The sequence below is a fragment of the Sceloporus undulatus genome, chromosome 4 (genome assembly GCF_019175285.1).
Source record: "Sceloporus undulatus isolate JIND9_A2432 ecotype Alabama chromosome 4, SceUnd_v1.1, whole genome shotgun sequence".
Taxonomy (NCBI): domain Eukaryota; kingdom Metazoa; phylum Chordata; class Lepidosauria; order Squamata; family Phrynosomatidae; genus Sceloporus; species Sceloporus undulatus.
The window spans coordinates 205,518,532-205,535,138 of record NC_056525.1 but is presented as its reverse complement, the minus strand read 5'-3'; the positions used below and the strand labels follow the sequence as shown (position 1 = coordinate 205,535,138).

The window sequence follows — 16,607 nt, the reverse complement described above, 5'->3', positions numbered from 1 at the left end:
AAACAGAAAGAACATCCTGCGGGTGTTGCACCATTTTAAAGTGTATGGTTTTCAAGTACTTTCATCTGTTTAAATCTGGTTTAATATTGTAATAGTTTGATTCCATTTTAATTGTCACTTTTGTAAGTTTTTATTATATTGTGTGTTTAGATTGTAAGCTGCATTGAGTTCCAATTTTATTATTATATTTATTTATTTACTTTAGTTATATGCCATCTTTCACCCAGGACAGGACCCAAGGCAGCTTCCAGAATAACAAATTATAAACATTTACACCGAGATTTAAAAACAATTTAAAATCACCATGTTAAAAGTTACTATTTAAAGTTAACTCTGTATAACACCACCTAACTAACCCAAGAGTTGTTTCATTAAATAGGATGATGATAAAAAGAAGCATCACCCCAGCAACTTCTGTATGTGAAAGAAATGTCCAGAAACAATTGCCATACCAGAATACTGGTATTATTAATCAATGGGGCAGAGATACCTCTGAATCCATTAAGATTTAAATACTGTTAGTCATCCTTTAGTTGCACTGTTTTACTTGTTACAAAGAAGATGTACTCCTGTATGCTAAAGAATCAATTCAGCATCCTTGACTCCTACTGATGTTTAGAGACCCATTAACCTGCACTGGACCTAGTTGCCTGCAGCTCAGATCTCATTATTTTATGTGTTGACATATGCCAGACTCAGACTGAATGGTGCAGGAGCTGTTTCCAGGTGGTCTGGTCCCACGCTGTTCCAATAAGAATAAAGATCAGGGGGCATAGTACTGAAATACTAATTAACAACATCATTGTACTTATTTCATGTGGTTTTGTTCTTTCACTTTTCCAAAGCAGTGTGGGATTTAGGTTACATGGGAACCAGGGCAACTTCCTAAGGATATTATCCCATATGGCTGCACCACCTATACATTTCATGTGGATAGGATTACTTCAAAGAGCTGGCTCATCACTTCTCTCTCCTGCCAATCCCACTGGTTGGTCAAGAATGGTCAAGGAGCTGCTCAAGGCCCCATTAGATGTCCTAGACCAGTGGCTCCCAAACTTTGCTCCTCCAGATCTTTTAGACTTCAGTTCCCAGAATTCCAAACTGGCTAGGGCTTCTGAGAGTTGAAATCCAAAATATCTGGAAGACCAAAGTTTGGAGAACATTGCCCTAGACCAATTCTGAGTCCCAACTTTGGTAGACGTACTAATGGGAACTTGATCAATCAGCACTTACTTAAGTTCCATTTATTCGATGGATCTACTCTACTTGGGATTTATAATTGGATTTGGGCCTTTATTATTTATAAATATATTAACAGCTGAAGTATGGACTCTCTTAATATTTAATTTTTAAAGCATTATTATCTGTTGTACATCACCCTTGGGGACATAACAGGCTGAAAGGTAATGAAAAAATGATTTAAATGAAATAAAATATAATAATGATATATGCACTCATCTCTTCCCACCCCTCTTGAGAGATGGATCAGTATGCTGATCCTTCACAAAAAAACTTAATAAGAGAATACTGCTTAAAGGCATTAGAAATCTCTTGAGGGAAAGACAGTTTCAGTACCAAATCAGAAGGATCATAAGAACAAGAAAGCATTCAGATGAATTAGACCAAAGGCTTATTTAATCCAACATCCAATTTCTCACAATGGCCAACCATGTACCTATGGGTACCATTCAAGTAAGACATGAAGGTAACACCCCACTCTTATTGTCACTCCCTGGCAACTGATATTAATAAGGATATTGCTTCTGAATCTGATGAAAGTTTAAACTTTTTTCTCCATGAAGGAGAATCCACTAGATGTGAAATGGTATGTTTAAAATCTCATCCTTTGAATTATCTAAAAAATTTTTAATATGGAACCCATGAGAGGAGAGGAAGAATGAGGAACTAAAGATAGCAACTATGGGGAGCAAGGTTAAAAAAAATCCCTGTGCTGTTTTCATAAGAATTAAAACTCCTCCATTATCTTAATTTCTCTCGTTATTTTAATTATGTGTAAGGGGGGATAGAGTGTGGGTAGGTGACTTTGGGCAAGTCACATGCTCTCAGCCTCAGGGGAAGGCAATGGCAAACCTCCTCTGAATAAATCTTGCTAAGAAAACCGCATTATAGGTTTGCTCTAGGGCAGTGATGGTGAACCTTTTAGAGGCTGAGTGCCCAAACTGCAACCCAGACCCCACTTATTTATTGCAAAGTGCCACATCCCTCTGGCTTTCTAGTAAGAAACTCTGGCAAACTCTGTGCTAGGGCGACAGCATGTGTGCCCACATACAGGGCTCTGAGTGCCACCTCTGGCACGCATGCCATAGGTTCGCCATCACTGCTCTAGGGTCACCATACGTTGGAAATGACTTGAAGGCGCACAACACACACATAGAAGCTTTCTATACAAGTTATGGCAAGGTCTATAGCCTTCTAAATGTTGATGGACCACAATGCTCATCATTCCTCATGATTGCTATGGTGTCTAGGGCTGATAGGAGTTGTAGTCTAGCAATATTTGGAGGGCCAAATATTAGTTTCCCAGCCTTGGATTCCAACAGTCCTGTTCTCCAGCCATGTTAGACAGTTCCTGTCAGAAAATACAAACATTTCAACAATTTATGTCCATTCATAGGCTCTTCAGACATACCAAAGTGACCCAGCAATGAGAAGAATATTGAATCAACTTTATTTCTACATCATGCCTATTTTTAATGTGGATGGATACCATTTTAGCTGGACCCATGTAAGTAATCTTTTTTTCACTATTAAGGTATTGGTACCACAGAAGGAAAACTTATTTACATAGCCCAGTGAATTACTTAAAAACAAGATCAGTAATTAAAAACAAAAACAAAATCAGAAAAATAATTCAGAAACATAACATAGGCGCTTTACAGAGCGCTCAAAAAGGGTGCTCTGCCGGTACCCGTGTTTGCTGTGCCAGGGAACCACAGCGGACAAACTGCGCGGTTCCCCGGCGCCACAAAAAGAAGCCACAAAAAGTGGCTTCTTTTTGCGGCGCCATTATGACACCACAAAGTGCCATTGGTGCACTTGCGGCATCATAATGGTGCTGAGACGTGCGGACGCTAAGCGTCCACTACGTCAAAATGGCGGTGCCCATGTGGAATGGGCGTCACCATTTTGTATGTGCTCAGCATGTACTAGGGTTAGGGGCGTCCGGAAAGGATGCCTTTCGTAACCCTAGTACGTGCCGAGCACATACTTTTTGGCGGTGTGAAACCCGCCATAGTTTTTGTGGGTTTGGGGGGCTATGTGGCCATGTTCTGGAAGAGTTTATTCCTAACGTTTCACCAGCATCTGGACTGGCATCTCTGAAAGAGGCTGGTGAAATGTCAGGAATAAACTCTTCCAGAACACAGCCACATAGCCTGTAAAGCCCACAAAAAAAAAAAAAAAGTTTGGATGCCAGCCGTGAAAGCCTTTGACGTCACAGTTCAGAAATTCCAACGTAGTAGCAGATGTATAAATAGAGATAACCATTTTTTGCCACACTATATATATTAATATGCAGGTTCTCATCACAGCTTCAGTGTAACAAAAGTTTCCTACATCAAGGAAGAGTAAGCAGAATGTGTTGTTTTGGCATCTTAAGACTAACAGGCCAGCTTCCTGACAGAGTTGTATGATCTTATACAACTGTTTGAAGGTCTATGGCCAGAGTGGCAATTTGCATCTTCCTGTATCACACTGCACGCTGATCCCACACCCACATTGTACTTTGTTTAAGTACTTGCAACTTTAATATTGGACTCCATTAGTGCATGTGAAAAACTGGATTAAATTCCATGCTAAAATATATTATTTACGTTTAAAAGTCCTTCTAGATTCCTTCTCTTCCTTTTTTTATATTTTAATATGTATTTTAAAAACCACTATTTAAAAAACTTTATGAGGATCTGTCAGACATATACATAGATATACAAAAACATGTCCTTATCTAAAATGCTTGGGACCAGAAGTGTTTGGGATTTTTATTTATTAATTTATTTTTGATTTTGGAATATTTGCATATACATAACAAGATATCTTGGAATTGGGACCCAACTGAACATGAAATTAATTTATATTTCATAGACACCTGAAGGTAATTTTATATACAAGATTTTTTAATAATTTTGTGCATGAAACCAAGTTTGAGTATACTGAACCATCAGGAAGAAAAGATGTCACTATCTCAGCCACCCATGTGGCCAATATCAGATTTTGCAGTATTTAGAATTTTGGGATTCTGGTTAAAGGATATTCATTGTCTGTGTGTGTCTGTAGAGAGAGAGAGAGAGAAGATGCATATGATAATGTTTTACCTATGGGTATTTTGCATAGGATCGATTTTGGAGAAAAACAAGATCAAAAAATTCAAGGTTCCACTGCCATGGTGTAGATGCGAACCGTAACTGGAAAGTGAAATGGTGTGGTAAGTTGAGAAACAGTCTAAATCTAAACTAATGCAGACACTTTAGCCTTTTTATTATCCAAAGTTTTAAACACAAGTACAAATTATGTAGGGCTGTAGTTCTGATTACACCACTGGAATTATTTCAAGATCAATTTAATCCTTTTTTTTTTTTCATTATTACTGTATTACCAAATTATAGAGACTTTCAGGAGGCTAACAAAGGCACATAGAGCACAAGAAAGAAAGAAAGAAAGAAAGAATCCCTACCCCATTGACTAGAGTATTTTTAAGTTCTAATTCAAGGGAAGATCTAATGTTCAAAGCAATTACATGCCATTCATACTTGACAAGAAAGAGTATACTTCATATGGCATCTAAAAGACAGTAGACTAATGTGGGCTATCAGGTTATACCTGCTTTCCAGCTAGATCATACCCAGCCTCTTTCTGAAGAAATCCAGAGAAAGAGACCCATCTGCTTCTGTAGGCAATTGGTTCCATTGCCGAACACGCATTGTCAAAAAATTATTTCGAATGTTCAATCGAAACCTATGTTCCTGCAACTTCAAACCATTAGACCTGGTCCTACCTTCTGGGGTAGCAAAGAACACGCCTGTGCTCTCCTCGTTGTGGCAGCCCTGGAGGTATTTAACCAGTGTAATCATGTCACCACACAATTAATAAAGTTTAATAATTTACAGAGCAAGTTCAGTTATATCATAGAATCATAGAATCGGAAGAGACCACAAGGGCCATCCAGTCCAACCCCCTGCCATGCAGGAAATCCAAATCAAAGCATCCCCAACAGATGGCCATCTAGCCTCTGCTTAAAGACCTCCAAGGAAGGAGACTCCATTACACTCCGGGGGAGTTTGTTCCACTGTCAAACAGCCCTTACTGTCAGGAAGTTCTTCCTAATGTTGAGGTGGAATCTCTTTTCCTTTAGCTTGCATCCATTGTTCCAGGTCCTGTTCTCTGGAGCAGCAGAAAACAAGCTTGCTCCCTCCTCAGTGTGACATCCTTTCAAATATTTAACAGGGCTATCATATCACCTCTTAACCTTCTCTTCTCCAGGCTAAACATCCCCAGCTCCCTGAGTCGTTCCTCATAGGGCAAGGTTTCCAGACCTTTCACCATTTTAGTCGCCCTCCTCTGGACACGCTCCAGTTTCTCAATGTCCTTTTTGAATTGTGGTGCCCAGAACTGGACACAATATTCCAGGTGGGGCCTGACCAGAGCAGAATACAGTGGCACTATTACTTCTCTTGATCTAGACACTATACTTTTATTGATGCAGCCTAGAATTGCATTGGCCTTTTTAGCTGCTGCATCACACTGTTGATTCATGTTCAACTTATGGTCTACTTGGACTCCTAGATCTCTTTCACATGTACTTTCATTCAGCAATGTGTCTCCCATCCTATATCTGTGCATTTCATTTTTCTGCCCTAAGTGCAGTACCTTACATTTCTCTGTGTTGAATTTCATTTTGTTAGCTTTGGCCCAGCTTTCTAGTCTATTCAGATCATTTTGAATGTTGGTCCTGTCTTCTGGAGTATTAACTATTCCTCCTAATTTGGTGTCATCTGCAAATTTGATAAGTGTGCTCCCAATTCTGTCATCCCGGTCATTGATAAAGATGTTGAATAACACTGGGCCCAGGACAGAGCCCTGTGGGACCCCACTGGTCACTTCCCTCCAGGAGGAAAAAGAGCCATTGTTGAGCACCCTTTGGGTTTGGCCGGTCAACCAATTACACATCCATTTAACAGTTACTTTGTCTAGCCCACATTTTACATGCTTGTTTGCAAGAATATCATGGGAAACCTTGTCAAAGGCCTTACTGAAATCAAGATATACTATATCCACAGCATTCCCTTCATCTACCAAGCTGGTAATTTTATCAAAGAAAGAGATCAGATTTGTCTGGCATGACTTGTTTCTCTGAAACCCATGTTGCCTTTTTGTGATTATGGCATTGCTTTCTAGATGTTCACAGACTCTCTGTTTAATGATCTGCTCTAGAATCTTTCCTGGTATTGATGTCAGACTGACTGGACGATAATTGTTGGGATCCTCTTTTTTCCCCTTTTTGAAGATGGGGACAACGTTTGCCCTCCTCCAGTCTGCTGGGACTTCTCCTGTTCTCCAGGAGTTCTCAAAGATTATCGCCAATGGCTCCGATATTACATTTGCCAGTTCTTTTAATACTCTTGGATGTAGTTCATCTGGTCCCGGAGACTTAAATTCATTTAGATTAATAAGGTGTTCCTCTACTACTCTGGAATGACCTGCCGGATGAGATCCGTCAGATAACATCATTAGACAGCTTTAAAAAAGCGGTCAAGACGGATCTCTTCCGGCAGGCCTTTCCAGATTAACCATCCCGGCCCAGGTTCCTGATTCCCTCATTCCTCCCGTGGCCCCATCTTAGTGATGGTCGAGGATCAACAGAGGGATATCAGGGTTTTTAGTTTTTAATTGTTGTTTTTATGCATTGACATTCTGTTTTTAATATGTTATACTGTTTAATATTGTCTTAAGGGGGGGAGGGATAAAGTGTTTTTAATTGTCATATTTTATATTTTACTGTTGTTAACCGCCCGGATTGGTTTGCCAGAGGGCGGTATACAAATAATAATAATAATAATAATAATAATAATAATTATTATTATTATTATTATTACTACTATCTCTTTACTTATTCTGTGCTGAAATTCCCCTATTCTGTCCTCTGCTCCATTATCCTCAGGTTGAGAACCCTTTGCCTTTTCTGAGAAGACTGTGGCAAAGAAGGTGTTGAGTAATTCGGCCTTTTCTCTGTCTTCTGTTAGCATTTTGCCATCTTCTCCACGCAGTGGCCCTACCGTTTCCTTCTTCTTCCTTTTGCTGCGGACATATCCAAAAAAGCCCTTTTTATTGTTCTTAACCTCTCTAGCAAGCCTGAGTTCATTCTACGCTTTAGCTTTTCTGACTTTACCCTTACACATGCCTGCTATTTCTTTGAATTCCTTTTTTGTGATTTCCCCCTTTTTCTATTCCTTATACATGTTCTGTTTCAAACTTAGCTCGGTTGAAAGTTCCTTAGTCATCCATCCTGGTTTCTTGAGACACCTGCCATTTTTCTTTCTCACTAGAACTGTTTAAAATTGTGCCTTCAGTATCTCTCTTTTGAGAAACTCCCATCCGGTCTGAACTCCCTTCTCTTTTAGTATTTCTGACCATGGGATCACCCTCAATACTTCTCTAAGTTTACTGAAATCCGCTCTCCTAAAGTCTAGGATGCATGTCTGACTATGCCTGGCTTCTCCTCTCCATTGTATAACAAACTCCAGGAGAACATGGTCACTTCCACCTAAGGATCCCACTACTTGCACCCCATTAACCAAGTCATCCTTGTTGGTTAGGATCAGATCCAAAATAGCTGACCCCCTTGTTGCCTCTTCCACCTTTTGGACCATGAAATAGTCTTCCAGGCAAGTGAGGAATTTGCTAGACCTTGAGGATCTGGCTGAGTTTGACTTCCAACAAATATCAGGGTAGTTGAAGTCGCCCATCACTACTACATCTCTCTTTTGTGACTGTGTGGTCATCTGTTCTAGAAAGGCATCATCCAATTCCTCCGTCTGACTTGGGGGTCTGTAGTAGACTCCCACCATAACTTCCTTGTTGTTTCCCTCCCCTTTGATTCTTATCCAGATGCTCTCCACCTGGCTTCCATGATTGATGTCCTGGATCTCTTCACTGGTGTAAATATCTCTGACATACAGTGCTATTCCTCCTCCTTTCCTGTTTGGCCTATTTCTCTTTAAAAGGTTATACCCCTCTATTTCCACATTCCAATCATGAGACTCGTCCCACCAGGTTTCAGTGATGCCTATTATATCATATTTGCTTTGCTGTACTAGGAGTTCAAGTTCATCTTGCTTATTTCCCATGCTCTGTGCATTAGTGTAGAGGCATCGCAGACCACGGGTCCCATTTACTTTTTGCTTGTGCAAGTTTATTTGCCTCCCACTGTTGGATCCTTGCACTTTTTTTCTTGTTTCCTCTATGTCTGTTTGACTATTTTCTCCAGCCTTTTTGCCTTCCTTAATATTGTCTCCCTTCCCCACGGAACTCAGTTTAAAGCCCTCCTGATCAAGTTTTTGAGCAATTCACTTGCATTATTGAATTATCCAAACAACCTGGTATTATAAGTTAGTGTTATTGTTTCTTGTATTCTTGTGTTTCTGGATTTAGGCCAGAGGATCTACTTTACTCAAAACTATTCTGGAAATGTGAGATCTAAACAGGTGGACTAAGGCTACCCCTTTGGGGGTATGTTGCATGGCCCACATAATATTTCAGATCTAGAGCTTGGAAAAGTTATTTTGTGGACTACAATTGGGAGGTATAATCCAAAAAAAAAGTAATGCTATCATTTATTTCAGTTGTTCCAACTCCTGATCAATTTGAGAAGAGTTTCTGAGATTTGAAGCCCAACAACATGGGGACCCATGGTTGGAAATTATTGCTCTGTTGCACAAAATAAACAAGAATGAAGTAATTACATTCTTTAAACCTAAAACTGAATTGCCTTTTTAAAACATGAGACGGATTTAGCATCTGTATGACTTTTTAAACTCTATATTCCTTGTTATTATGTCATATACATCAATCTCAAGTGGGAATTAATATCTCATTTCTGTCAGTTTTCCTTTCACATCATAAATACACACATTCATATTGTTTTACTCAGATGACATTCCCACGTGTCTTTTTCCCAAGTTTATAGAGAGCAGATTCTTATAACTTGATTAAAATGATTTTTCAGATGAAAAAGGGAGATATAAAATGTCCATGTATTTGCCCAAGGACAAGAAGCAAGGCAACAACAACGACAGAATGAGAGCTTGTTCTGATTCCGTAAACATTTGTCATCTTATATTGCCTCTCTCAGTGAAACAAAAGAAAATGAACAGGGAAATCATATTTGATGTTATCATGACCTGTTTTAAAAGCCTTCACTCCATGTTCCTATGGAGATGTCTTAGTTCTGTCTCTAGTTTTCAGGCCTTGAAATTCTTTACTGGTGCCTTAGGGCAGGTATGTTTTGAGAATGAAGCCAATTTTTGCATTTTGTCTGCCCAGGTTTGGCATTGACCAAACTAGACTGTTTCTTTTTCTTTAAGGCAACATTTTTATGTCAGCTCTGTTTCCCTTCTTTTATGACATAAGCACCTTGATGCAATATTCACTTCTTGTTTCTTTTTATGCTGGATGCAAAAAGAACTGTCTCCAAATGTTTACAGCCCAGGGTTCACTTAGGATGGAATTATTGGTTTATTTGTTCTTCTCACCTTGTGTCTGATTTAAAATACAATTAGAAATCTAATCTGCCTGTATTTGGGTGGGGTCTCAGGATTATATCACCCTTATAGATCAGATGCTTTGTAGTAGGTTCCTTGCCTTCTCCAATTAAAAACTCACTTGCCAGGGCTTGGAAAGATCTCTGACAGATCCTGTGAATTGCTTCTGGACCAAACGGGTAATATTAGTCCAGATGAACAAGCATAGATAGGCTCATAGAGCTGAAAGAGACCATAAGAGGTATGTAATACAACCCCCTGCCATAAAGATATTTGTCAGAAGATAAATCTGGAACTAGACTATTACACTGAAATTATTTTAAGATCTTAGAATCGACAGAGAAAAACATGTACCTCAGAAGCAAGCAAGAATCTTGAAAATGGAAATTCATATTGTCCCTTGAAAAAAATGTCCACGGATAACTCCTTCCTAACCTGATGTATAGCTTTTTCTTCTTCTTCTTCTTCTTCTTCTTCTTCTTCTTCTTCTTCTTCTTCTTCTTCTTCTTCTTCTTTTGTCAAGGAACTTTCCAGACTTTGGACATCAAGGCCTCTCCTCAGCCACTGACTCCACTCTCTTCCAGTACTTTTTGCTTCACCTGAATATGTCAGTGTGAAGAAAAAATTGTCAGATAATTTCTCCTCTCTGTGTCCTCTTTTTTTCTTCAGTTAAGGTCCAGTGCTATAGTCACTGCAGCAAAAGCTTCTGCATCTGTAGTTTATTTGTTAGTAAAATGATTATAACTACAGTATTTTGCTTTTTTAAAAAAACAGGTCAGTATCATTTTTCATTTCACATTATAGCTAACTACAGTCCTTTAGGTATTTAGTGGTTCAGTCTCAAAAGGGAGTTATGGAAATAACAGTATAAGGAAAATATAGCCATATTTGTGTAAACATCCAAGATTCAATGCTGTCACAGTGTGGTAGCATACATGAGAAACAATCTAGAGAGCCAACCTGCTCTCTGTATGTTGTCCCCCAGTCCTATAATATGCAGTTATCATATGAATCTTACAGTCTGTAGCATGTAAAGTGGCAGACCATGAGGTGATTTCTAGGCAGAGCATGGCTATATACATGTTTTCTGGAGGTTTGTGGTAGTTGTAGTCTTTAAAAGTAACTTTTCTAAGTTCTAGTTCTATGGTGCATTATTTCATCACAAAAGTGTGAACCCCAGTGAGCCAGATCAGATCATCATATGAACTGAGTGTATTGCTCTTAGAACTAAGAATTACCCTACCAGCCAGACATACAGGGGGATACATTAGGAAACATGTTCGTGTGGAAAGATTTTCCTGAATCCAGAAAGTTTCAAAGCCACTGGACCGTAGCATATGACAAGGCATTAAAACAGGATGTTCTTGTGGGTTGGATAACTTGGTAATTTTCTTTTAGTGAATACTACACTATTAACATTTCCCTACCCATAACCATCCATCTGTTCTCAGGCAAGGCTAACCTTTATTTGCAAATCCCCGCTGGTAGTCATAAAGAACAATGCTCATGTCTTAAACTTCAGACAGCATTGTTAGATTTTTTTCCCCCCTTCTGACTGTGGTAAGTGCTATTTAGCTATTTCTTAGTTATGAAGCAAACAATATAAACAATATATAATTACTGTTAGTAATAATAATTATATACTGTTGATTCTCATTCCCTTAATGTGGAAGGCACATTACAAAAAAATATTTTTTAAAAAAAGAGTGTTCAGTAAGCTCCTTATGACAGAAAGAATGAGTAATCAAGATTCCATTGCTATGAAAAATGGCTAAAAACACATATTTATTATGTGAAGCACAAGCCACTTGAATAAAAAATATATACCTGTATAAGGCTTCTAGCTATTGCTAAGCATAGTTAAGGAGCAATCTACATGGTTAGCAAATGGAAAATATAGAAACCGCATTCCTGTGCCCATAACATACGTAAGAGCCATGCTAGATCTAACAAAAATTGATCATCTTCTCCTGTACTTAATTAATCTGGAGTACTGAAGCGACTGCAGAAGTTTCAAACCATATCCATGCTTCTTTAATTTGAACAGCTATGCTGGGAGAACAGCAAGTTTTTGATTAGTGTGAAATACTTTGAGCTAAATTTAACTGTTCATTCAAACTAGAATAGTCCAAATAAATCAGTAAAACATATAAATCTTAACTCTCTTGATTCATTGGGCTACAGTATTTGGGACTAGCAACTGGATTTTGGTATTTGTTCTAACAGGTAAAAAATATGTGTAACTCAAATTTTGTACCCAGCCAGCATTTGATTGCCCTGATGTACAATCTGTACTGAGATACAGATAAGAGGCTACTGTCAGTATAGAATATGGGAAAACATAATGATTTCCAATTGGCAAGGGAGTTAGGCAAGGCTGTATTTTATCACCCTATCTGTTTAATTTCTATATTGAACATATCACACATAAAGCAGGATTAGACTCAGAGGAAGGAGGTGTGAAAATTGGAGAAAGAAATCAAAACTGGACAGTGAGGAAGTCTGATAGAAAGTAAATCAACATATTTTAAATGTAGTGCTTGAGAAGAGTGCTGTGAATACCATAGAGTACGAAAAAGATGAATAAATGGCTCCTAGCACAAATCAAGCCTGACCTCTCTCTAGAATCCAAGATAGCTAACCTGAGATGGTTGTACTATGGACATATCATGAGAAGACATGATTCACTAGGACAGTAATCTACTTAGTAAGGTAGAAGGCAGTAGAAATATAAGATGACTGCATTCCAGATGGATAACTTTAATCAAGGAAGCCATGATCCTGAATCTGCAAGACCTGAACAGGACTATTTATGATTGGGTGACTTGGAGGTCTCTCATACATAGAGTCAACATAGCAGTTAATAACAACAACTCATCCAGCTTTGTTGATGCAATTAAAAGGCATCTTCTGTACCAGTTGGGATCCATCCTATCCTCTTTTGATTCAAATATGATCATTTTGATTTTTGAAAATATGTTGGCAAAACAGTTCTGGAAGCACTGGACAGTTTTCCTTGCTTGTAGCTGCAGTATTTTAAGCTTCAGTTTAATTTTGTAAGCCATTGTCATTTTTCTCTCCTTTCAATACATAGATGAAGGTGCTTCCCTCCATCCCTGTGATGACACATACTGCGGCCCTTTCCCTGAATCTGAGCCAGAAGTGAAAGCTGTAGCTCACTTTCTGCGCAAACACCGGAAACAGATAAAAGCCTACTTGTCCTTTCATGCATATGCCCAGATGTTGTTGTATCCATACTCTTACAAATATGCAACTATTCCAAATTTCAGCTGCGTGGTAAGTGCAGAGTTGGAAGAATTTTGGATCTTTGCATGTCACTTTTTCTCATTTATAAGAGCTCTGTGTGGGCACTGGCAGCTATTTGCTCAGAATTTTTAAGTACAAGTCAGATTTGAGAATATGCTAGGAAATAAGGGCTTCAAATAGAGTGGAGGGAAGGCAGACAAGGACAAGAATAGACAGAAAAAAAGAAAAAGGATTGTACCCCTTTCCCACATACACAGGTTTGTCTACTTAACCTGTGTTCAGCCTCTTTCAATGACTCCCAAAGCTTCAGTTACTGCTGCTTCTGCCATTCATGTAGCTATACTAAGATCTGTTCTGTGGGAGGAGAATATATTATTGGAATTGCTAGGCAACAGATTATGTGCTCTCACTATCACTTCTAGTTCAGAAGTGAACTGCACGACTAACACAAGTGATTTCTTGGACTACTGCTATTTTGAGGGAATAAGCCAAGGGGTATACCTTTGATCTTTTGTAACATCATAAAGGAGTCTGAGTCATTGCTCTTCTTCACCATTCCACACACAGTTGTTTCACAGCATCATCTGTTGCAGGATCCTGGGCAGCAAATTATGGTCTATTTGGTGCAGACTCTTTGAGCAGTAAAATCACTTTTCTAATTTGACAGATGTACAGAAGACTTATCATAGAGAGTACTAATTATTAATTACCAAATGAAACAAATTGTAGCCATTTTCATATTGTTCTGCACACATGTACTCTACATATAGAAGATTATCGCACTGGGGTTAAAACGTTCCCCAGTGCATTCTAACGGGGGCAAGCACGGAGCATGATGGGAACCCGATGGCGCCCAGAACGCTAGTTTACTGCACGGCAGAACACCGCTGCCGCCGCCAAGCATTCCCATCAGGTTCCCATTGGGTTCCAGAGGACGCCATTTCTGGGGATGGTTTCAAAGCGTTCCCAGAAATGGCATCCCCTGGAACCCGATGGGAACCCGATGGGAATGGTCGGCGGCGGCGGCAGCATTCTGCCATGCAGTAAACTAGCATTCTGGGCCCCATCAGGTTCCCATCACGCTCCGTGCACACCCCTGTTAGAACGCACTGGGGAACGTTTTAACCCCAGTGCGATAACCTTCATAGAGTTGCAGGAAACAGGACCACCCAAAATGTCATACACTACATCTCCCTTCTCCAAAATATCTGTGTATGCAGTGTGACATAAGGGAAACATAGGCGTTTATCGCATTGCCTTTGCTCCCGCGATAGACAGGGAGGTAATTTTAAGAAGACAGATCTTATCACATTTTCCCCAATGCTGGGCAGCCCAGTGACAGGGAAATGTCCTTGTCTATCACATCAGGGGTGTGAGTTATGTCCCGTTTCAGATATTGTTGAACTGCAACTCCAGTGGTGTTACTCTGTGTAGCAAATAGTAAGGAATTCTGGGAACTATAGTCCAACAACATTGGAGGACAGCTTAGTTCCAAGACCTTTCTGCTTGTTATGTAGCTGACTGAGGTACTGCCCAGGAGACAGAGTCATGAGTGCCTTTTACATATGGAGCTAAGGCATGGAAGTCAACCCACGAAAAGAGCTTCTGTTTCTGATACTATGTAATCCATGTTTTTAACAAAACCTATTAGAATATTATGTTTTTAGCAGAGCTTGGAATAGTTTCTTTTTGTGCTACATCATAGATTCCTCCAACTAGCATGGCAAGTGGCTCCAGCAAGAATAGGTGTAATTTTACAAAGTACTATATTGTTGTACTATAAAGTTTTCTGTATACTGTACAGTACTATACAGTTTTCAGCCTGATCCTAAACAGTTTTAGGTGTGCTTAATTACCAGTGGATTCCTTTCATTCTGTGTGCATTACTACTTCTCCAGTAGCCAAATGCAACATATCACCAGAAACAGAACAAACTACATTAAGAGAACAAAGTTTAGACATCAAGGGACACATCAGAAGGTCTTTTCATTCTGTTTGCACATTTATGGCAAAAAGGGAACAATGATGAAATGTTACAAGCCATCAAATGCAACAAAAGAACACTTAAGGAAATAATAAATACCCTGTCTGATTACTAAGGGGTTCACAGCTGCAGAGAAAAGGAATAAGGGGACCTTCACCCTTGATCTCTGCAACCATGTAAAATGTGGTTCCAGTTTATTGGGAATATACAGTATACAAACTGTGTTACAAAGCAGAATCAGTAAAGAATTTTCCTTCCCATTTCCCTCCCTTGGGACTGACTTCACAAGTCCTTCAGATTTATTTCACAAGTTGAGATTGGCCAGTGGATGAAAGCTCTTCTGGGCTTTAGTATTCAGAAATGAGGGGACTCTTTAATAATTTCTGAGAAGGCAAACAGGCTTCTGTCCAGCTTACTGCGCAGAACAGCACTGCCAGTCACTCTTTGAATTAATGTGTTCAATTATTTAGGCCTTTGAAATAGGAGAAAGGGACACACAACTCCACACATTTCAGCCATACCTTAGTCTGTGTTTTCCAATGCTTGTTTTGGTTATTGTGTATGTTAGGGAAGGTTATTTGTATTTATTCAATGTCTTATCTTCAACAAGTGTGAATTTGTGTGATCTGCCATGTTGTTTTATGGCAATATTATTTTTAAAAAAAGGTTGGAATTGGAGCTTCTAACCAATTCTTGTCTTGTCCATACATATACTTACAGATATATAGGCACAGATCCAAGTAAACTTACATTAAAAAGACATTTATTATACATAGAATTACAAGTGTTTTCACAAAGTAATACTTTTGGAAGTCATCTGGAAAAAATATATTTTTATTTCTGGAAAATTTTCTCTCCTGACACTAATTTACTCAGTCCTAAAATTCAGGAAGATTACTCCTGGAGATCTGTGACCTGTTCCGTCAGTCATTCCTGTTCAGAGAAGGCATCCCAAAGTAGAAAGAGGCTGCTATTTTAGATCAGCAATATCGACCATAATTTGGAAATACTACATTTTTGGACTCCCAGATATCCCCAACAGCATGGCAGAATCTGGAAGAAGCATGTCCAAAAATATAATTTTCCCAGCTCTGATACTCAGTGCACAAGAATGAGTGACCGATAATCCACAACCAAGTTAAGAGATTGGCAACTGCAAACAAATTTCAGTTCATAAGCCTAGAATCCCTCTTAGTATACCTCATTGACTAACTGTTGTAGTATACTTCAAGGGTGTATTTTTGTAGAGATATTCACTGAACTTTTGTCAAGATAAGTCCTTTCTTTTGCCTATCCTGAAAAAATATCCCTCTTGCATGTTGATAGCCCTTTTAATTTAAATAAACTAAATGCTGCAACACTGTAAGCATACTTTTGGAACTGCATCCAGCTATATATGGAGATGCAAGGATATTGTCAATGGACTTTTTATAGTATCCTCTTTGTAGATCATTGAAGCAGTTGTCAATGAAATGCATGGCAGGCAATAATGAGTAAAGGGCTGTTTAATGGCTGGGGCATGAAACAGAGAAACAAGGAAACCTTTTTCCTTTGTACAGTCATATTTTCACATATGCCTTATT

The 16,607-nt window shown here is 38.9% G+C and overlaps 1 protein-coding gene across 1 annotated transcript in view; it reads left to right on the top strand.

The window, feature by feature from the left end:
- CPA6 (carboxypeptidase A6) overlaps positions 1 to 16,607 on the top strand; it is a 59,753-nt gene that overhangs the window by 38,625 nt on the left and 4,521 nt on the right. The window contains 3 exon segments of the mRNA XM_042461330.1: positions 2,636 to 2,746; positions 4,351 to 4,441; positions 12,868 to 13,070. Coding sequence (XP_042317264.1) covers positions 2,636 to 2,746; positions 4,351 to 4,441; positions 12,868 to 13,070 — 405 coding nt within the window.